The sequence below is a fragment of the Rhamphochromis sp. 'chilingali' genome (genome assembly GCF_963969265.1).
Source record: "Rhamphochromis sp. 'chilingali' genome assembly, chromosome: 19".
Classification (NCBI taxonomy): domain Eukaryota; kingdom Metazoa; phylum Chordata; class Actinopteri; order Cichliformes; family Cichlidae; genus Rhamphochromis; species Rhamphochromis sp. 'chilingali'.
This window is the reverse complement of record NC_137946.1, coordinates 17,526,520-17,550,244: the sequence shown is the minus strand read 5'-3', so window position 1 is coordinate 17,550,244 and position 23,725 is coordinate 17,526,520. Positions and strand designations below refer to the sequence as shown.

At 40.8% G+C, this 23,725-nt stretch overlaps 1 protein-coding gene across 1 annotated transcript; it reads right to left on the bottom strand.

Moving 5' to 3' along the window:
• Positions 1 to 16,259: 16,259 nt before the first annotated feature.
• On the bottom strand, positions 16,260 to 22,661 carry fhdc3 (FH2 domain containing 3; the record flags this gene model as incomplete). The annotated part of the gene is given in 13 exon segments (XM_080866909.1): positions 16,260 to 16,301; positions 16,303 to 17,298; positions 17,528 to 17,692; positions 17,785 to 17,902; positions 18,038 to 18,108; positions 18,322 to 18,429; positions 18,533 to 18,603; positions 18,709 to 18,809; positions 19,181 to 19,266; positions 19,565 to 19,667; positions 21,468 to 21,529; positions 21,796 to 22,279; positions 22,517 to 22,661. Coding segments are annotated over 12 exon segments (2,352 nt in total). The 5' UTR covers positions 22,225 to 22,279; positions 22,517 to 22,661.
• Positions 22,662 to 23,725: the final 1,064 nt, after the last annotated feature.

Sequence of the window (23,725 nt, the reverse complement as noted above, 5' to 3'; positions counted from 1 at the left end):
AGTAGAGCGTCGACTGTCTCCAAGACAGCCTGGCGAAATTCAAACAGAGCATCAGAATGAGGAAGAAAGCTGATATAAGTGACTCTGAATGTGGCAGATAGACTGATCTGTATCGATCTACTGGGCTTTTCCTGCACAGCCATCTCTAGGGTTTACAGACAATGCTCTAATAAAGAAAATAGAAAAAATGCTTTGTTGATGCCAGAGGCCAAAAAATAATGGGCAGACATGCAGTGTGCTCATAGGAAGGCAACAGTGACTCAAATAACCACTCGTTACAGCCAAAGATATGTAGAACGGCATCTCTCAGCGCGCAACATGTTGAACCTTAAAGCAGATGCGCCACAGTAACAGAAGAGTGCAGTCGGCTTCACTCATGTCAACTAACTTTGGACTTGTTACCTGGTCTGATGAGTCTTGATTTCTGCTGCAACTTTTGTATGTAAACAGCATGAAAGCATGAATCCATCCTGTCTTGTATCAACAATCCAGGCTAGTGGAGGTTGAATGTGTGGGGGGTAGGTTCCTGGCATATTTTGGGCCCCTTAGTGCCAACTAAGCATTGTTTAAATGCCACAGCCTACTTGAGTATTATTGCTATCCCTTTATGACAAAAGTGTAACTGTCTTCTGATAACCTGCTAGCAAAGTGTAGCTAATAAAATGGTCGGTCAGTGTATATAATCATAGTATATGAGCAGAAGTTGGTGTTTCAATTATTGTCGACCTGCTCATTCACTGATATTGCCACTATTGCCTACATGTTTTCATAGTAGTCTGTTAGCTAGTTACTGCATTGCCTTGCTTGTTTTGTGCTGGATGGCAATGTGCATCAAGGTCTGTCAAAATAATATTATAATTCCCCGCTAATAGATTATTTACACATATTATTATGCGTTCAGTACTGGCATGTCATACCCCTAAACCCTTTCTGATGATGAACTTTAAACAACATCACATCATACTCTGAAGTCTTCATAGTTAACTCGCAAAACCTGCAGAATAATTGGCAAGTACAGCCTCTAAAATCAGTGTAGCAGCAGAGTAAAGCTGTACCCTGGAGCAACACTTTTTAATCCTTATGCATTTGCTGGAGTTTAATGTTCAGCCGATACACCTCTGGAATAAACCATAAACAAAACACGTTTCTGTGTCTGCTGCAACCTGAAAGCCATTTTATCCATCGACGTATTCACTTTAATGCAAACAGAACTTCATCAAGAGATTCTTGCATGAATAAGATCGAGGCAGACATCAGCACAGAAGTTCAGCTGCACTAAGCCTTGAGAAACAGATACACAAGCAGCTCAGATAGGGAGATACAGCCTCCTTCACATCTCTCAGTGTGTATGATTAAGGGCCAGTGTATGAGAACTCTCAAATTGTAACAACCTCCTAATACGTCACCAAATTTGGAGAGAAAAAGATGCAACCCCTGTCTTTTTGGCTCTCATTGAAATTGGCATTCATTACTCTTGAATGGTTTTTACACAGAACATCAGAACAGAATTCAAATAGCCATTTATGAGCCTGTAACACAGCAGTGTGTACAAATTTTATCCCACAGTGTAAAATATACTCCAGAATACTAAAGGTAGATACAGCACATTCAAAGAAAATGACACAATTCGCAGATTCTTCCACTTCTTTCTTTTCCCTACCCAACTCTGCCTTTCCCAGCAGAGAGAATTATTTCAGTGAAAGAAGAGCATGTGCCACGGGGTAGAGGAGCTGATCCTGAAATAATTTGTTTCTTTAAATAACTGGGGGAGTAGATGCCCTGAGATAAATATATATTTACATAAACAGATAGTTTCATCTAACATGGCATAATAAAACCATGTGATATTAATTTCAGGTACGCTGAAGTATATGGGACCTTCTTTATCTATGGGTTTTTTGGGTTTTTTTTTTTTTTTGTATTTAGCAGTTCAGGTAACCATGTGAATGGGAATTTTGCTCACATGCCCATCACATAGCAGAAACCATCACCACATAAAGGAGGAAACTAACTCTCTGGTTGCAAGGGGCAGAACATCTTGTTTCACTGTGAAAATGTATTTTCTCATGGTGCTCATTCTAAGCAGGCCTTGCCATGCTGAATCATAAATGTGCATTACAGCTGGGATCCCTAACAGGGTGAAAAGTCATTAACTTGAGGGGATTAGAAATTCCGTCATTTGTTCGTCACGCCGATAGGTCAGCGGATTAATCATTTGCACATCCTTTAAACTCTGTGAATAAATGCTGTGCATAAATACTGTACAAGCAAAGACCTGGAACGAATGTCTAAAGCAAACTCCAGGTGCACAAAATAACAACTCAGTTTGACAAGACTTGGACCAGAATGACGACAGAGACAAATCAATACCTCTTTGAATCCATCTTAATTCAAAAGGACTAGGAAAGGTTTTCAAATGTAGTTTGGAAGTATAGTTCAGGATTGCAGGATTCTAGTGGATTGCTGCCTCTCTCTAAAACTATACTATAATAACCAGTCATTTGTGATGCCAAACCTAATGTTTACAGTAGTCTGTCTGCTTTTAAGGCCAGATTGCTGCTATGCTGGCAAACCAGGAAAACAGGGAGGACGGACTGCTAACTGACATGTTACAAACACTCACACACAAACAACGTGTGGTTCTCTGGCAAGAATGATGCAGTGGATGACAAACATTAAGTGCTACCTTGTATTCACTGTCCACACACAGCAGGACAGACCAACACAGGCACACAGCTAAAATTATCAGTTGGTCTGATCTGAGCCAAGCTGTGCAGGAATGTGTCACAGGAACCGCCTGTATCAACATATTAACACACCGCTCACGCTCCTGCACGCAAGTATGCATGAACACACGCATGTGTGCAGGTGTGCAAAGCTTCAGCTGCACATCACTACTGTGGAAGGGTACCATTTAAAAACAAATAAATAAAATGACAGATTTTCCCCATACACAGATACTAATAGAGTTTAGATGATCTTTCAAATCAGCTGCCTTCCTAACTGCACTCAGCGCATGAAGAAAGCATTTTTTAAAATGTTTTATTTACAGATGTTTGATCAAAGCTGATTAGAAGTGCTTTTACAATTTTAATTTGATCCCAGAAGAGCATTCAGACTCTATGAGCTACAAAATATCATCATTAATCCACAGTAAATTCTCCTATTTGCCCTGTGTATCTTTAAAAACATTGTTTTTGTGTCAGGCTACAGCCTGTAATATGCTACAACATTAAACCTGCTGATCCTAGCAAGTGCACACTATTTTACAACCACAGAGACACCACAGTCTTAATTCTTTAATTTCTAGCAGTGGTAAATTGTGGTATACAGAAATCAAAATAACTTTTGTGGTTTTTATTTTTCATACTTATTACAACATGTAGCACAGATCACATCTTCCACAGGCCTGCTTGGTATGCAGCCATTTCAGTAACTATCTGGGATCTGTTCTAGGATTACTGTCATGACAGTAATTATATCAGTTTGACATAAGCGACCCATTTATTCCCCAGTTGTATATACAGTATATTCACCGGACACCCTTACCTCTACCATAGAGCAGGAAATGTCTGTGTATATAGTGACAGATTTTTTTTACCCTCTCTGGACATTCAGATCACAGTATATAAAATATATGAACTGCAGCATCTCTGTGCAGCTATGCGTAACAGAAGAGTGCCAAACGGAAGCTTTGTTTGCTGTTGTTACATGAAATGTTCTTACAGTAAGGACTTTACTATTGCTGAGCCCCCCCACAGGGACCTGGCTAAATATATCCAGTGACATGACTACGTCTCTCAGCGCCGTCACTAAGCTTTCACTACATGACTCTCTACTTACAAATAAATACAGCTAAATGTGGAAAACCTGTTATTTATCACACAGATAAATACTGTGCATATGTAAGCATACACATACAGATCTATTTTTGCAAACAAACAAGGGGCAAGAATCCACAAAGGAACACTTCACTGTAGGGCTGTTCGATATAACGATACATATCGGATGACGATATAAAAACGTCTATCGTTTCATTTTACGCTATCGTTTGTTTCGTGGTGTCGCAAAATAAACTGTTTTGATGGTCACTGTAGTGGCTATATTAATTTCTTAAAGTTCTCTCTTTCTCTTATATTTTATATAACCACACTACAGACGGTAAAAGCCCCTGTTTTTGTGCGTTGTGGTTAGCAACAACGATGGTAACAGCATCGGGTGTCCGCTTGTTTATGTTACTTTCACAATAAAGCTCAAGATCCTGTTGAGACTTTTCAAAATAAACTAAATCACGTGAAAGAGCAGATTATTTGCGGATGAGAATTAAAAAAGAGCCGCCGGGTGCTAAAAAAAAATACACCTTAGACTCAAACGTTAGAACAGGCTTTTCCCCGCAGCACGCTGTGTAATAAATACTCACAAAGAAAACGGCGGCCTTTACAATTTATGTCTAAAAATGTATAGTTTCATGCATCGGTTAAAACACTCGACTCCAGCTACATGACGCGCAGCTGGAAACACTTCCTGCAAGACGAGCTGCCCGAGATTTACAGAATTTACACAAAATGTTACATTTTTGTGATTTATATCGTTATCGGACGATAGAATTCTTATATCGGGATATGAGATTTTGGTCATATCGCACAGCCCTACTTCACTGCTGCAAATCCAACTGTGCCTGGTAAATCTATTATCAGAATCAGCATTATTGTCCAAGTATGTGTACACATACAAAGAACTGGGTTCTGTTCTCAATATAAACAGAATAGCCCAAAAGAAATGGACACTACAGACATTATCAACATAAAACAATGTGTATCAATGTATTATGTATATAATATACAATGATATGTTGGCCAATAATCTTTGACTTTACTGATGTATTTTTTTTTGCCACAAAGGCACAGATAAAAACCAAATTCAAATAAAAACGAAATAGCAAATTTACAAAACAAAGTTCATGTATGCCGTTGCATCTCTCAGATGGACTATAATAAAAGACACACTCTTCTTCAGACTTCACAAAGTTAAAACTTAAGTTTGAGCTGCAAAGACCTGATCCCCTCACTGAGGGGTTCATATCAAAACAGCAACAAAAATTTGACAGTGCAGCATGGGTTCAACAGGCACCACAATCATCTTAACACTGCTCAGGTCTGCAAGGAAGACAAAGAATTAAAAAAGAGCAAGGATGGTCATCTTCACAAATCATGCTCAGCTGTTACTTTTGTGATATATGATGTAATTAATATATTTCTCTCATGCTGTTAGTAAATACTTAACTGTGGATGTAGGGAACAATTACAAATTTGAGCATAACAGCTTTCCAACACTGTGACAAACACCCTAACAAGTCAAATAGGAGTGTATAACAGCTACAGCACAAACAGAGCTGAAAATCCAGTAGTAACAGTATCCATTAATTGTGTTTTCATGGTTAAGTTTACATCTCGCCTGGCTCTCACCCTCCCATGCAGCTCCAGTGACATTCCTCCCGTGCCAGCTGGACATTCCAGTCTCCACTTCCCCCCACGATGACCAGAGGTTCTCTTTCAAACCTCACTCAGTGTCTCTATGAGAGGCACCTTCTGGCGTGACCAATCACGGAAGCTCCACTACCCCTACATCTGTCTAAGACAGCCCAATCACCTCAAAGTCACAGGTATTCCAAAACCCTTTAATAGCAGCGCCTGGCCCCACAACACTCTCACTTTCTTCCCTGAGAAGATCACAAGAGCTCCTCAACAGTAAAGAACCTGTATTATCCATTTATCTGTCCTACAGTTTGGGATGTCAAGGCAGTCCCTGAACGTGGGTTTTTCCTAATTTCAGGATTATTTTTTATAATGAGACGGTTCTGTTCATAATTTTTATGGACAGAATTTCTAGGCGCAGCCAAGTGGCGGAGGGCTTTCACTTTGGTGGCCTCAGAATCTCATCTCTGATTTTTGCAGATGATGTGGTTCTGTTGGCTTCATCGGGTGAGGGCCTCCAGGTCACACTGGAACGGTTTGCAGCCAAGTGTGAAGCAGCGGGAATGAGGATCAGCACCTCCAAATCTGAGGCCATGGTTCTCAGCCGGAAAAGGGTGGAGTGCCCACTCCGGGTCGGGGATGAGTTCCTGCCCCAAGTGGAGGAGTTCAAGTATCTCGGGGTCTTGTTCGCGAGTGATGGGAGAAGGGAGCCGGAGATCGACAGACGGATTGGGGCTGCAGCTGCAGTAATGCGGACGCTGCACCGGTCCGTCGTGGTGAAGAGGGAGCTGAGTGTAAAAGCGAAGCTCTCAATTTACCGGTCGATCTACGTTCCTACCCTCACCTATGGCCACGAGCTGTGGGTAGTGACCGAAAGAACGAGATCGCGGATACAAGCGGCAGAAATGAGCTTCCTCCGAAGGGTGGCTGGCCTCTCCCTTAGAGATAGGGTGAGAAGTTCGGCCATCCGGGAGGGGCTCAGAGTAGAGCAGCTGCTGCTCCACATCGAAAGGAGCCAGCTGAGGTGGTTCGGGCATCTGACAAGGATGCCCCCTGGGCGCCTCCTGGGTGAGGTGTTCCAGGCATGTCCCACCGGGAGGAGGCCCCGGGGCAGACCCAGGACACGCTGGAGAGATTATATCTCTCGGCTGGCCTGGGAACGCCTTGGTATTCCCCCGGATAAGCTGGAGGAGGTGGCTGGGGAGAGGGAGGTCTGGGCCTCTTTGCTTAGGCTGCTGCCCCCGCGACCCGGCCCCGGATAAAGCGGATGAAGATGGATGGATGGATGGATGGATGTTGTAATTATATTTTCATTACATAAATATATTTTTCTGGTAGTAGTTGTCACATTGATGCAGACTGATGCCTTATCAAGCTTATATGCCAAGTACAAGTGTGCTTGTGTTACTATTTGCTAGTTGTCAGAGCTAAGCATTAGTGGTTATGACTACCACTGAATCCTCTCAAGGAAACGCTGACAATGGCAAAGTTAGGGACACAGTCTGCTGTTGCTCAGTCATTTATGGGTTGACCATGTCGAGGAAAGACCTCCATCTCCTCTGCATCACATGTATGGGTGTCAAACAGGCACAACTGTCGCTGACAGAATTGCTGCAGAGTGCAAGCCAAAATCCTGGAACACCATTTGCTAATGTTGGTGGCCTCAAAACCTGGTCCCAATGATAAATCCAGCTCTGCCGGCACTTGAGACCCTGGGGCTGAATTTCCCCCTCTTTTAACCAGTTCCTCGACTCTGAAGGGGAGTATGGAGAAGATAAGAATGACATTAACATGGAATTCATAGATGACAACGGATAAAGATGAGGAGGATGCTATTTGCACTCCTGATCAGTAGCAGCTCCATTAGCGGGGAAACTCAGGCCTTTCCATTTCCCCGTGAGGTTGACCTATATGAGATATACATATATAGGGGTGGCTGTAGCTCAGGTGGCAGAGCAGATCAGCCACTAACCAGAAGGTTTGCATGCCAAATATCCTTGGGCAAGATACTAACCCCATGTTGCTCTCCGATGCATTCATCGGAGTGTGAATGTGTATGAATGTTAGATACTCAGCACCTAAACTTAGAAGAAGTGCTTGTGTGAATGGGTGTGATTGGGTGAATGAATTAGTTGTATAAAGCGCTTTGAGTGCTCAGACAGAGTAGAAAAGCGCTATATAAGAACCAGTCCATTTACCATAACCAGTCCATTTTACAAGGATGTGGCAGTCAGACTGCCCATTAACTAGCCTGGAAAGCTGGATGCCAAGTGGGAGAAGCAGATGCTGGTACATCATCTCCACCCAAATCAAAATCCCACACTCACGTCACCAAGGCCAGCTCTCCCATGTAAAAAAGGGAATATTTCAAAGCCTCCATGTACCAAAAGGTTTACAAGTCAACATCACAGCCTGTCTACTCATCACTGCTTTTGTTACATGTTGAAGTTCAGGGTCTGGCTACTGAGCTGGGGTTGGCATTTGCTCACTGCCTAATTTTGTTGTTCTGTCCTGGGATTTACTCACAATGTTGGAGCCACTCTCAGAACTACCTTTGGACTACATTGACTTAAAGGCACTTCCACTCAAAAATGTCATATTGCTTCCTTTTGCAACGGCAAAAACAACCAGTGATACGATTTATCTAGCCATACTTCCTGTCTGCAGTTTTGCCTCCAACTTCATCGTCATCTCTAAGGTTATCCAATCTACTTATCTACCTACACTGGAGCTACTGGCTATTTGCCTACTGCCATTTTCCAACGACAGCCATGGGCAAGTTCGCTTTGTCCTGTACACAAAAACCAGGAGAACATTTGGTTACCAGTGTAACCTGGTTCTCTGAAAACCAAGCAAGGTATCTCACCAAACTGCCCAACTTGCACATACATGAAGAATGCCTGATACTTGGCCAGTGGGCATTATGAAAGGGATCAGGGGACCCGTGTCCTGGAAGTGATTGGTTAGATTGGTGTCCACAAGGCACTTCCTATATTGAGATCTTTCAGATAATTAGGGTTACTCTGGTAACCAAACGTTCTCCTGGATCACTGTTTCAAGAGTGCTTCAAGTCTCAAGGCTCAAGAGAGCTCTGTTAAAGCCATCTACTAATTCCCTCATATGCCTGAAAACAAAGTGAGGTTGCGCTAGGAAGGATTTATATTGAGATCAAAGTGTAATACTGGTGACAGCTGAAGTGTAAACCTCCTGCATTACATTTCACTTCTAGTTAAGATATTTCAGAAACAGAGAAATCAATCTTGCCCCAAGTTTAATGCCACAGCATTATTATCACACAGATAGCTTGGAAAGATATATTTTTCTTTCTAATAGGCTGTAGAAGGATGTCACCTAACATTTGTGGTGAGAGATATTTTATCTTATAAATTGTGGAGAATAAAAATTACAAATTGGTGTAAGCTGAAAACAGGTTGTGTTTTCATACTTTAGGCAAACCATTTTTATATATAAAAAGCTTTTAACAGCATGCTGCTACAAGCCGCAAATTACATTTTTGAGTGTCTCAGAGTCTGCAATCATGTCAGATTATGGACACAGTAACCTATTCACCACAGATAACTACACATCATCTCGCCACTCATCTATAATCACAGTCAAGTCACTCTCATAGAAGGTGTCTTGCATACACAACCAAGATATGGTTATTCAGGTTATGTTACATGGCAAAAGCCAATCACAGGCCAGCAAATGGCCTGCACCATTATTCAGCATACAGACAACATAGGGTGTGTGCATCCACCAGTGGGAGGTAGGGGAAATAAGGGAGAGTGATGGAGTGGAGAGGGAGACATGAGAGGAGGAGAGGTATGCACCCTCCGCAAAGGGGAGAAAGGAAACTGTGTAGGTGGAGCAAATATGTGCTGGCATATCGGCGGGATGGCGTTGAAGATAAGATGGGATGTCAGAGGGGAAGATTTTTACTTACAGCAGATTCCTGACAGATGAAAGAGAGGTGGGAGGAAGTTTCAGCGTGCTCTCCTCCGGAGGGAGCGATATCCGTCCACAAAACCTGACATTGTCAAAGCAAAAAGCACCTCACACACAGAGACTAGTAAGACAGACAGAAGCAGGGTGTGTGTGCGTGTGGGATCTGGCTTTAACACATGTATGTTTGTGCTAACAGGAGGGAGAGATAGAAGCTGAGAGAGCGCGAGAGAAAGAGAGAGAGCCAAGAGATACAGAGATATTGTACAAGCTGACTGGCTGGTGTGAAAATGGGAGGGGGCCAAACTGTCCAATAGTGTAACAGATGAGCAGAGTGAAGAGGAGATGGCAACAAAGACAGATTTTTTTCCCCCTCCATTTCCTGCTCTCGGTGTCCCTTAACTCTTCTGCCTCTCTTTTTGATTGCGTGTGTAAGGATAATGAGAAATATCCAACAAGCCAAACTGTGAGACAGTCACTCATTGACATGAGGAGAGGCTCTCTTTTTGCATAGAGATGTGGAAGATGAGATGGGAGGACCAAAAATCGCCTGAACCCTGTTGGAAACTCTAATTTAGTTGGACATCAATTTAAAAGAGTGATGAAATGAATTATTAAATGCCATATAAAAGAGAATCAGAGGAAGGTGGGAGGTAGGACATCGTCTTTGTGAGTTATTTAAGAATCTAGAGAAACATAGTGGTGAAGATGGGAAGTAGCGTAAAGAATTTTGACAGGCAAACTGCTGCAGTGTTTCTTGTATGATCCCTATATGTATGGACAGAGCAGGCACCGTTTGCCTCAAAAGTGTGAGTGGAGTGCCTGTGTGCATGCGCCTGGGGGTTGGGACCGAGCTGTCTTCCCATGATTTTTGCTGCAGGAACACTATGTTGCCATGGAGACTGCATCCAGAGCAGCAGAACACGCAGATGGCTGCTCCCTCGCTTTCCCAAACCGTCCAGTTAGCTTTTCATCCCTGACATGAAATTCACAAAAGCTGCACCTTCTGAAATTAAAAGAAAAACCTCCAGGTATGGTTCAATAACTGAAAAATTACAATTTTTGCCAATTTGCATATAATGCATTCAAAGTGTAAATCACTGGTATGCTTTGTTGAAGTTCATAATCAAGAACTAAAACAAGATCTTATAGTAAATATAGTGAAAAAGAGTTCATGTTTCACCATCGCTCACCTGTGGCAGAAAACCCAAATTCAGACCAGAATGCAGGGCTGAACAAAACGGTGAGCTTTATTTTAAAGCGGATGATAACGTCCATAAAAGGCAACTAAAGGGTAAATAATCCAGAGGCACTGAATTAACATTCACACACACAGACACACACTGAGGGGTAATCAGGGGGATGAGGCACAGGTGAAACTAATTAGGATAAATCCACAGGGGAAGTAAAAGGAAATGCAAAGCACTGGTGGCAAATGACTACCAAAATAAAACAGGATTTGAGGAATGATAACAGGTAAGGCAGTGAAAAAAAGCACAATATATATGTATATTTTAAGGAGATTTTAAAAAGTGTAAGCTTGTGTGAATTAAAAATAAAAAGGTATGTTTATAAATGTGTGCACATATGTAATTGATCTGTGATTACAGAAACACGTCTGGTTTTTAATCAATTGATTATTTCTCCTTTCTTTAAAAGCAGCTCCCAGCACTTAAGTCCCCAACAAATTTGCCTAAGGGGACAGTAAAGTATGTTGTATCCTATCTCATTTCTCCAGGTTTGTTCCAAAGAACTGAACCACAATTAACTGAAAGCACCTTCAGCACACCTAGAGCTAATACTGGAAACAGTCAAAAGCCAGATGACCTAAGAGCTCTGACTGGGTTAGGAAGAGTGAGCACGTCAGAAATCTACTGTGAGGCCGACCAGGGGCAGATCTAGAGGAATTCTTTTAGGGTGACACAAGGGTGGCATGGAAATCAGATGGGATGGCAAAATCAAAGCCATTTTGTCACACATATGCAGGTATTACATTCTGTAATATGTACTACACATGGTTAAAATACATCAACTGCAGCAGGTATACACATGTTTCATATAATCATAGTCTGTAACTTTCTTATGGGTTTTAACCCAAATGACTAAACATTTCAGTTACACAAAAAAAATGTGACCTTGTTGAAATCTGAATTGCCCACGGTATTAATTCAAAATGTGCTCTTGCACAGTTATTGGTCTCAGTTGTAGCTATGCTCAAATTCCTAATGCCAGCTTATTTTGATTCATATGCAAAACTACTGTGGCACTAGGGGTGGCACATACCACCCCATGCCACCACAGTAGATCTGCCCCTGAGACAAACCATTTGGGGCTTTATTAACCAACAAAAAGGAAAGGGAATTCTACACTGTATTGGGAGCCAATGAAGTCCTTTCAGTACTATTTTTTAGTAGTGTTTTCTTTCTTTCTTTCTTTCTTTCTTTCTTCTGCCTCACAGCAACAAGAGGAATTGTGACATGTGGCATAAGTCTTTATGTGTTGTCCAAACACAAAACAAATACACATCAACAGGCATGCCTAGGGTCCCTTTTTATGTGGGGCAACACAATATTTTTATTCCTTGTCCCCCTAAACTACATCTTGAGCCAATGTCCCGCATTTTGACTGGTTGGCTCTGAAGAACATACACTTTTCTGAAGTCTGACTATTACCCAGAGTATATTAAGGGATGGCCTTTTATTATAGCCAGAAGAAGGTCGCCCTGTCTATTGCCATATTTATAAGGGAAAGTTACAAGTCACCAAAAAGTCACAACCTTTCCAGATTTTGTTAATATGATGAAAACTACCACATAGAAAATGAAACTATTATATTGTTATTTGGCTTTTTTGATAATTATTTTTCAGATTTGCACACAGGGAAAATAAGGTGTCAAGTCAATCAGTATGTGTGTGCCATAATTGGATAACAACAGCTAAAACTGTTGGTTATGGCTCAAAAAAGGCATACCACTTTATGGATACTCTAAAGTGAAGCCTAAAAGACAATCTAGGTCAATCTAGGCATGCATATCTTTATATTAAGCGAGAATTTCTGTGCAAAACTAATGTGATGGATACTTTAATAGACATGCAAAACATGTCCTCTCTGTCAATAGTGCTGCTTCTAAAATGAAATCAAAAATGACTGAAAGTAAATTTGCCTTTGAAGTTGCAATAAAAAATAAATTACCAGAGAAGATATTAATATTAATTGCATGCTCCAACACTGACATTTACCCAGTTAATCAATGAGCCCTGCACTGCTGGAGCTCCCTGATGCTAACACCCATCTCACCAGCGAACAGCCTAATGTGAGTAACCACTTTCAGCCCTGTGCAGGATTATTTATATGTGACTAATGGATATGACTGCTTTAGGTTACAGTGATGGCAACAAATGATGTATCAGAACATTAAAAAAAATATAGTGATGATAAAAATAAAAACAAAATGTGGTCAAAGGGGAAAACACACACATACACAAAATAAGTTGTTATATGAATTGTATGTACTTACCCGTCCATTTTGCAATGTACAGTCCGGCTGCTAATAAATGACAGCAGGTAAGTGTCCAAAATTATTTTCCACCTGGATGGAGAATAACCGGGATTAGCAACAAACCCGCATAACTCAAAGCAAACAAACCAAGCACCTTCGACATTACGTTTGAGCGATTCACCCACTCCTTTAGATTGTGTAGAGTTCAACAACACAATATGTCATGTGCACTTCACCATAGATTGCATTACTTTTGTCAAAAGCATGAATTTTAAAACTTTTATTTTGTGGATTCCTCTGTGGCTTGGCACCCTATGATTAACCTCGGATAAATTGCGCCATCTACTGAAAGATTTGGACCCTGCAACGCGTTCATATTTAATATGGATATCGATGAATTGTTTTATATGGTGGACGTACATGCTGTGCAAAACCCCCCCCAAAAAACCCATAAGACCATAAACCGACAAAGTATCTTACATGAGATCTCAAATTTTGGTAAAATCAGAACAGCTATGGTGTAAATACTTTTGGTTTGAAAGTATTTACAAAGTAAAACACGTGTGATGATTTTGGTATGTGAGAAGCACGCTGAAACTTTCAATAAAGAAACTATTTCTCAGTGATTAATGAGATAAACGCTCGGCACGGATAGACAGGGAAATAAAATGCGCAGACATAACCGTCGACACACAGCCACATGAGCACTGGTGTCTGGCTGGCCATCGCAGAGACCTCGTGGCGCAACGGTAGCGCGTCTGACTCCAGATCAGAAGGTTGCGTGTTCAAATCACGTCGGGGTCATATCTATTTCTTCTTTCACACGCTTGCAATTTGCCTTAAATTTGCCAATTATAGCGGAACAACAATACAACCAAGGTGTCTTAACGCTGAACGTGTTAATTCCTTTAAGAATGCGTTTACGCTGACCGTCTACCGACAGTACCTCCACGCGAGTCCAGTTAATTTTATTAATCTGAGTTTTAAAAAATCTGAATGAACCATCATAACCTGTCAGAGTAACTTCACATCAGTTTAGCACCGCATTAAAATGTACACGTATGTGGTGATAGCCACGGAGGCTGAGGAATGGTCTTCAACCAGAAACACAGTCCTGTTTCCCCGTGGTTAGACACGAGAGCCGAAAAGCTTAACCATTCCTTTCCCCCTGTAAAGCAGAGGTGCATCACAGAGGATCCCTGACTTGAAGTCACATTAAAGGTTAAAGTCTAATGTGCTGTTCTGAAAACACGCTTGAGTTAATCACGAGTGGATTCTTAGTGGTTTTCCTGTCCAACCTCAAATCTAAATGGAGCACTTTGCAAACAGTCTAACTCCTCTAACTATTACTACACTAGACACACAAACAATTTTCAGCAGAATATATTAAAACAACACCTGTCCACAGACTAAAATCACTTTCCTATTATGTTGTAATACATTATATTAATATGTTTAGTGTTTATCTACCTTTTTGGTCCAAACTCCAGTCCCCACATTTAACAAAACAAACATCCAGGGTGGTCACCTTATTTGCTGGAAGTCTTGTGTTCCTTGGTTGTCCTCTACATTCCCTTTTAGTTTTCTGTGTTATGAAGACAATGACTCCCTCTCTCCTCTCAAATGTTCCTCTCTGCTTAAATGCTTCATCACAAAACAAGTTGAAAGTCTCCCTCCCTCTCTCACTTCTCAGTCCAAGTTTCCCCCTCCCCACCTCCTTTCTCATCTTTCACTGGGACACACTAAACTCCGAACACTTCATTAGCATGGCCCTGGTGAGAGTGCAGCTTGGCTAAGACAGCAGGTCACCTCTTGTCCTAGGGAGTTGACTCACATGAGACAGACTCACTGTGCTCAACAGTCTATCACAATGGTCCGATTGTACACTGGAGCGCTAGTTTTACATCAGACAGGCCAGTTGCTGCTTATGTACCGCTCCTTTAATTTCATCTCCACTTAATGTAGTAGCCTATGCTCTGAAAGTAAGCACCTCTGACAAAAAGAGCTTTTTACATGCTTATAGCCACAAATTTGTCAGACCAAGTAGTCCAAATCTTTCCAAAACTCCCTATTCACTCTACCCTTTAATTTGAAATGCCAGGCAACTGCAAATGTCCACACGGAGCACTTGCTGGTGGGAGGGATGGATGTGGGAGGCCAAAGAACAGTCAGAAAGGAGCTTGTATGAAGCAGTTTGTTCCAGGATGCATTATTATACTGTGAGCTCAAAATGGCTGTAAACAAACCCTGTAACCCAAGCAACAGCACTGAATGCCTCTTTTTATCCAAAATCTTATCTACTGCTGAGCAGAGACACCAGGACAGCATGAGGAGCTCAACAGCAATGTGTCCTCAGCAAAGGCTCATTTTAGTTACTACAGTCAGGAGTAGGGCCCCCAGGCAAGACCGTCCTATGTTTTTAATATGATAATAAGGTTGCAGAAAAGCTGGTTCATCTCAGGGCCAACGTAGAGACGGGCAACAGCTCACACTCTTACATGATCGAATACTCATGTCTTTTGTAAGAGATGGTTGGCTTTTAAGTTGAGATTCAGTCTCCCAGAATGGAGGTAAGCTGCTTCTGCTCAGCTGAGAATCATTAAAGTGACGATTGGGAGTCAAAGAATTAAAACAATCATGGATTTCAAAATCCGTACCAATTTTCAGTAATATAAACTTTACTATGAAATTATCTGAGCATACAACTCTTTACTTTCTCCTTTTGCCAAATTTTTCCAAGTAACCTATATTTGAAAATGGAACAATAAAACTGGAAATTCTGTTTGTGGTGTGCGACCCCAGTATTTTTAGTGGCCCAAAAATGGCCTACCCTATGAAACAGTTCTGGAGGAGCCCCTGACTACTGTGTGAACTAAAAGCATAATTGATATACCTCAAATCCAAGGCTTACTCATTAAGTAAAAAGGACTAAAGAAATAATGAGGTCAAAGGCTAACTGGAAACTGAGCAGGTATCACCAAGATGAAGTTACCCTCAGTCAGACATCCAAGAAAGTCACAACAATAGCATATGAGACAACAATTTAATTTGAAAAGTTATTTACCATTTGAGTACAGCCAATATTACAGATAAAAATTTAAAAGGTAGAATGTCAGCCTTTATTTCATACAAAAAGGACAAAAAAAAGTGAGGAACCTGTTGCGATTTTTGAATGTGGTTAGTCTCAAAAATCAAAACCTTCAGTTCAAAGCAAGTCCATGTTTGCCTTGTTTCCACTGAAGGGTAAAACCATAACATAAAAAAGACAGACAGTTTTTAACAAAAAAGGCAAAGCTTGGTTTCCATCTCAAAGAAAAAAAAAAAAAAAAAAAATTCTTATATTAAGTACTTGAACCTTTGAAATTTTGCTCTTCCAAATCACTGGGTTTTGCTTCTGCCTCCAATACGCCTGAAGAAGGATATAAATCCAGACGTGCTCACCTGCCCTTCTGCATTATTCCCAGCCTTACTAATTCCAGTTTCCTCTTTTGTTACACTTTCCGTCCTTGAGCCAGAGGAGAATGACCTTTGAGATGAGTGTTTCTGCAGCAGGTCTCCCAGTTGGAAGCCAGATGGAGGGGACTGCACAGCTTCATCAACAGAATGAGACCTGTAGGTGGTACCCTGCGACAAACCTCTCCGATTGGGGCATTCAGGAAGAAAACCAGAACCCCTAGATGGAGACATCTCACTGACAGATTTGGGTGCATCATTGCCCTCATCGCTCTTCCACACACCATCATCAAGGTTGTCGCCACCATATGTGGATGACAGCCTGCGTTGGTGGGCTGGTCTGTTTCTCTGGGGGCTGGTTTTCTGAGTGCAAGTAAAAGGGCTCAGGATAGTCCACGGGGAGCTCACATCCCCATTGCTGGCAAAGAAGTAGTCTCTGGTCCTAGGCCGAGGTGTTTTTGGAGTAGCAAGTGTGTCTTGCTCTCTCTGCAAACGACAAGGAGTACCTGAACCTCTCTCACAGTTGAGGCTTTTTGTGTTTTTTTGGTAGCAAAGCACATTCAGAGAGATCTTTTCCATCTTCTCGGCTTCTTTGTTTTCCAGTTTTGTCATGTCTTTATCCTCTTTTTGTGCTTGGAATGGTTTCTTATGACCATCTTGGTTAGAACGGGGACTTTGCTCAGATGTTTCTACTGATGAATCAGTCCGGGAAGAGCACTCCGAGGGTGACCCTTCGATTGGGGGCAGTGCATTCTTTCTGCATCTGGCCAAACCTTCTGGGACTGTAGACAGAAAGTTGTGCAGGGCCGACTCCAGGCTTGACGACTCACCATTGGGTCCTGATGCTGTGGATCGGCGTTTAGGTGCTATACGCATGCTCTCCTTCCGCTTGTGCCGCCGCTCTGCTTCCTCTCGCTCTCGGTTTTCCTAAAGCAGTGAAGAGAGAGGGTATATTTAGGAAGATACAACTCAGCAGCTTAATGCAAAGAGTGCAAGAGCACAATTTTGCATGTCAAGGCAATTCAAAGTTCTCAACATTAAACCCTCAGGTTTAAAATTTGAAAATTACAATACACCTTTAAAATCAAAGTTTTATTTATTGCCCTGATGAATCTTCATTGGTTAATATTTTTATTGCACAAAATTACATTCTTACCTGCACAGCTGTGTCAAACCTCTTGCAAAATGAGTGAAAAATAGAGCAACACTCCTCTAATTTAAAGGTAGATGGGTCTTCACAGAAATATTCAGCAACAGCATTGCTCACAGATTTTAACTCCTGGAGAGAGGACTCCACTTCTGCAAGCTTGGCCTCAGCCCTCTAAGAAGTTATTCAGAGATTTTATACATTACAAAATAGTCAATCTTAAATTGAGCCATTTAAAAAAGTAAAATAAGAAGAGAAATCTTTACAATTAAAAACGTCTCCATTTGTTGTATGAGGCCAGGATGTCTGCTGCCGTACAATTTCACTTCTTTGATCTTCTTGACTTCCCTCTCAAAATCTGAGATGACCTCCTCTTTACAAATCCTTTGGTAGCATTTGCACATTTGTGGAAAAAAAGTGACATCGTCAGTGCAGAACTATTCACCGATTTTCTATAAACAAACGATGTGACAGCAATTAAACTGACAATGAAATGACAGGATATGAAGTGATAACCACCTTGATGCCATCCCAATATGTTCAAGCTGGTTGGGAAAGGTCAGTAACTCAGAATCAATGTATTCTGCTTGCTGTGGGTGAGAGATAAGGAGTAAGAAACAAAAATAATGCTGCGGGATAAATCTGTTAAATAACTGTTTAGATCTGAGGATGACAGAACATCAGTCAACTGGGCTGACTAGTGAGAGTTAAAGGCTTTTTAGATAAGCAAAAGATCTTCCCAAAATTCATTCATTGTGATTTAATCAAAATGTGAATCCCTCCATTTCCAGGATCCTCCTCACCTTGGCAACGTAGTGCATGAGGTTCATGCCGGGCTTGTTGGCCTTTGTGTCTGCCAGCTTAAGCAGAGAGGTCATCCTAAAGCCAATAACATTGGAATTGTGACCACCCTAAATAATAAATGAACAATAAGTAAAATAGCTATGAAGACCTGGGGGGAAAAAAAAATAAACATACATATACATATGTGTAAAAGTGTAGAAAAATACCAACAGCGTTCATGTAGTTCCCGGCTTTTAATACCAGCCGAATGACCGAGTGGAGGTCATCACAGTCCAACAGTTCTGAGAAAATAATGGGGAAGAAAACTTAATTTAACCATCAAAATAGACAGGTTGTGTAATTCTAGTAGAACTTGATAAGTCAGCTCAATGTGTGTAAAGTATTACCATTAGCTGCTTTGGACATGACGCCAACTGAGTTCTTCACCTCCTCCATTAGAGGAAAAAATTCCTCCCTTAGCACCATCATTTTCAACCGTTCCTCATAGCTAAAGCCAAGAAACAAATAACTGCATTAGCTGTTGTAATTTTGTTTTTCTAAACCCATTATTGAGTGTGGAGAAACATTTTAAAGGGAACACTTCAAAATTAGACATATGGAAAATTGGCAGAATTATAAAACGACATCATACAAAAGACAAACAATCCGGTTTATGTTTAAACTGTCAGCACGACTATGAATCAAAGAGCTGGTATGTGGCAAAATGTTAAATATTTCAAACAAAGCTTATCTGAGATCTCAAGCAACATTTCTTTAATATGCAGTCAAATATTTCACAAATGTGTGAGTTACACCACCCCAAAAAGGACAAAAATAAATAAATACTGAAAACCCTGCTTTAGAAAACTCCATACGCACCCTGGTACTTTGACCAGCTGGACCATAAACTTGTCAGCCTCAGCCAAAACAGAAAGGTTTCCACTGAACGACATCAGCAGTTTGACCTGTGCAATCACACGAGTGTCAGTAAACAAGGATAATATTCATGCCAGTTGGAGATATTACAAGAAAATTATTTGGAATGGCCAAATAAAATGCATCTGATAATGAACATACTGTCACAAAATTATATTTTAATAAAATTAACAGCCTCAAAGAAAAACATTTATATTTCAGAAGGCTACTCAGTCTGGCATTACTCATGTAAAAATACTTTAAATAATCATTAAGTTAATATTATGCACAGATGACCAAAGCTAAAAAAAAACAAAAAAGGGAAGCAATGGTGGGAGCTGCTGTTACCTCACTTTCCTCTGGCAGCAGCTTACAAAGCTCTTTCAACTTCCCATTTCCAAACCGGAGCCAGTTCCCTTGATAAATGTCCTGCACAATTTCTGTCACAGGCCTGTGGAGGGAGACAAAAAGTCAGCAGTGACAAGACTGACTCAGTTCTTGCCATATCGGCGTGACCTATTAAATACAGTGCTGTAGAGTTATCGCAGTTTTCCATTTTCCATGCTGCCACTAGTTTACATTTATCTCAAGATAACGTGAAAACCGCAAAGACTCGCTTCCCTCAGTTATCCACACTGCTGGTGAGAAGTTTCTTCTACAGTAGCACTGGTTGTAAACCCTTCAAGTGTAACCAAGAGACACAGTTAGGCCCATAAATATTTGGACATTGACAGATTTTCAGCCTCGTCACATCATTAAGGTTTTAAAAACTAAAGCTGAAAAAATAAACAAATAAACAGCCAACAATGTAGTTCAAATATAAAGACTAAGGTTTTGGGGGGACAAGACTGGATGTCTGACACTGAGAATCATCTGCCTTTGACAGTCTGCATTATAATACCTGTAACTAATTTTCCTAAATCTTGGTAAATAAAATATTAACAGTTAAACTAACAAAAACTAAACATTTTTAAACCATAGAAAAACTTAACCAAACCCCCCAGTCTGGAAACCAACTGAAACTAAAAGCCAATGAGAAGGAAAGGAGAAGAAAAAAATACATAATAATAAATAAAGCACTATGTGAGCAAAGTGCACACTTAGCTTAAATTCAAGAGTTTGACAAAGATAATGCATTCATGTTTGATGGCAGGGGAGCACCAATGTTAACCATTTTGGATGATTCACTTCCATCCATACAAACATTTATGCACAATTTAGGAGTAAAAATAAAAATTGTTCAAATACTTCAGGTCCTAACAGTAGACCATAACTGATAGAAATACTAAAACTGTGAATTCAGGAAGATTTGTAGTCAAAAGGTTGTATGTAACAAATTTCTGATTTTACAGCGAGCTTAATAGTATACGTGCAATAGCAGTAAATGACAACATACAAATAGCTTTATGAAGTCACTACCAGACAAAAGCAGAAACCCTTTTAATTTGACTGAGATGGTAACGCTGACGACATTACAGCATTTAGCTGCCGACAGACATTGAGCGGTAATTTGTTATTCAAAGTGAGAGCCAATTGAACTTTGGACTGAAGGTGACAACCATCTTGATATGAAGCAAACTGACACCAACTGCTAGCCAGAGTGATAATTTCAGAAACAAAGGTACACGTGCAAAAACAAAAGGCAACTCATCACTGCTCAGAGGGCCCCAAAAAAATCAGCTGTCACACAATGACACAGCTCACCCAGCAACACAGACCAGAAACTTAATGAGGAGTTGTTAAAGAGGAACTGTGTGAAGGCAAATACGATGATAATCCCTCATAGCAAACACATCGAGCATGTTCCATCATCTCTGTTGAGCCTCACTTACTTTGCAGTATGCTTCCCTCCAATTTAGATATGAAAGTGTGTCATAAAAGTTTTTAAAAAGGCATTGCCCTTACTGTTAGTGCTAACATCTTTCATTGAAGGTTACATTTTATTTCCATTTATTTACATATGGTTAACTAAGATAAAGAGCTTGTCAGCTGGAAGATGATTAGCATAGCGGAAGTGACTCATGCGTCAAGATCCGCATTTCTGACTGCGTTTGATGTTAAAAGCACTGCCCCGACCACCGCTTCCTGTAGTTACTCAATTTAAAAGACAATTTAGTTCTTGTTGTGTTATCGTCTTCAAATGGTGCACTGCAATGCTCTTTCACTGCCATTTTAATCATGTTCTTTTACTTTTAAGCAGTTCTTTTCATCACTGGTATCATGTGTCGCTACACTTCAGCAGCATCATTACCTCTTAAAATGCCTCAGGAAGATTCCGATATTCATACTTCTTTTGGAGTCGAGAATTGTGACCTAAAGACAACAACGTCACACAAATGTAAAAACAAAATACATATTCAGATAAGAGGAAAAGTGGATAATCTATACAAGGCAAAATAGTTTTGGAGGAAGCTGAAATGCTTTCAGAACAGTTTCACTTCTGCCCTCAGGACTTGATTAGCTGGAACTTTTCTAAAATTACTTCCCATGTCTGTTAATCACTTCCCTTGCTTGTTCCTTCTGTGTTTTGTGGCCATAATAATTTAGAGCATCTGCATCAGGTACAATGAACCCTCTACCTGAGGCTCCTGTGGAAGGTGATCCGTGCCATCACATTTCTTCAGGTTTGTTGAAGTGCACAGTGAGGCCCGTTTGTCTACGTGACTGAACAATTCCTCCATGCTCCGAATATCAAGCACCAGGTCCCTCTGGGACCGACTAGATGTCCACACATTCAGTTTGCCCAGGACACGCTGGCTGGGAATAGTATCCCAGTTCAGCTTTTTCATGGAACGTCTCTGAATGTTGCGAGACCCGAAAGAAGAGGAATGGACAGGTGGGGGAGGGGGTGGTGGGGGTGGTGGGGGAGGTGGCGGTGGGGGTACTGGAGATACAGTTGTAACATGCATGGCAGGAGGCTCAGAAGGCGCTGACAGAGGAAGAGAAGACGAGTCTGGAGGTGAACAGTTGGGAAGAGAAGCAGATTTAAAAATCAGCACTCCCTCCATCTGTTTGTCTCTAATCCAGAGATGATGGAAGTGTCCAGCAGCAGACAACTCAGACCTGATGGAAAATATAATTCCATATATATGAGAGAGAGAGTCAATTGGTGATTCAGCAAAATATCAAAGAAATTCTGTCCAATTAACCTTTGCTTCATGTATAAAATATTGTCCTTAATTATCCAACTAACTCACTAACACCAAATATCAGTAGGCAAAAGCGGAGTATTTCTCATTTAAAAGAAAGAAAAAAGCGGAAGATGCAACAGATCTAACGGTAATTAACTATAATGCTTACCTGGTAGTGGCATATGGTCATTCAGCCGTCGAATATAAAAGTTGTCACAAGCGAAAAGCCACTCTGACAATTTCCAGAGTCGCACTTGGCAACTAAGCGACCAAAGTAAGCTGCCAACAGCTTGCCGTTAACACGTCAGACTAACTCTTCGTCACAAAAGGCAGCTTGATGAAAGAGAGAGGCACTGTAACGGGACACTACATTATGTGAAAAACAAACAAAAGAAATCATTAATTTAACTCACCTTTTGCTTTTAAAACGTCGCTGTTAAACAAATCCTCTGACGTGATCCTGCCGCGTGCTCGGACATACTCAGCAGTGTGTATCACGAACAGCTGTCCCAGGTGCAGGTGTTTCCACCAATTAAAATTCAACTCATTTTCCCCCCACAGTAGGGAACGCCCTTCTGTGGAGAGGCGAGAGAAGATGGGTAGCCTAATTGCTTCAAACGCCAAGAAGAACTGTATTAAAACAGGTTAAGTGCATTTATTAAACATGTTTTTTTCCCATTAGGCATTACGTAGGTGGTCAGGAGAAAACAGCTGCTTGTTAATGCTTTTACAAACCAACCAATGTTAGATAACCAAATCACCACCATCAAAGCTAATTCAAAAAATACATTAATGATGTTGAATTCAATGAAAGTCGCAGTTAACTTATTTATGGACGTACATGTTTATAAGCCATCCCTTTCATTTTTACTCACCGTGATTTTTTTTTTTTTTTTTTTTTTTGAATACTTTGTTTTAAAATCGTCACTCCGTTTTGACCTCGTTCCTTTGCTGAACGCAGGCAGTCTGACAAACAGCAGTCACAGGTGCGGGAAGCTCCTCCACCAATCAAATACAAGCCGATTTCCATGTGGGAACGCCCACTGTGAATAGGTAAAGGAGATTGGTAGGAGTTGGTGATCAACAAGGCCAGACTATTTCTAACAGTAAGGTTAATTGAAGGATGTGTTTGTTATATACATTGACATCATGAATGATATACAGTACTGTTCAAATGTCTTGAGCCACCCCTTATTTCTTTATATTTTACTTCTAAGGAGCCAGACTTTCTTCAGATGTTTTAAAAGGAACTTGACAAAACGTTTTCCAGACTTTCTGAAGGTTTTTCAAAGTTTTGTTTTAGACATTGGCTGCTTTTTCATTCATATTCAGTCCAGTTCTTTTTAAGCCACTTAACACTGACCTCTGTATCATTCAA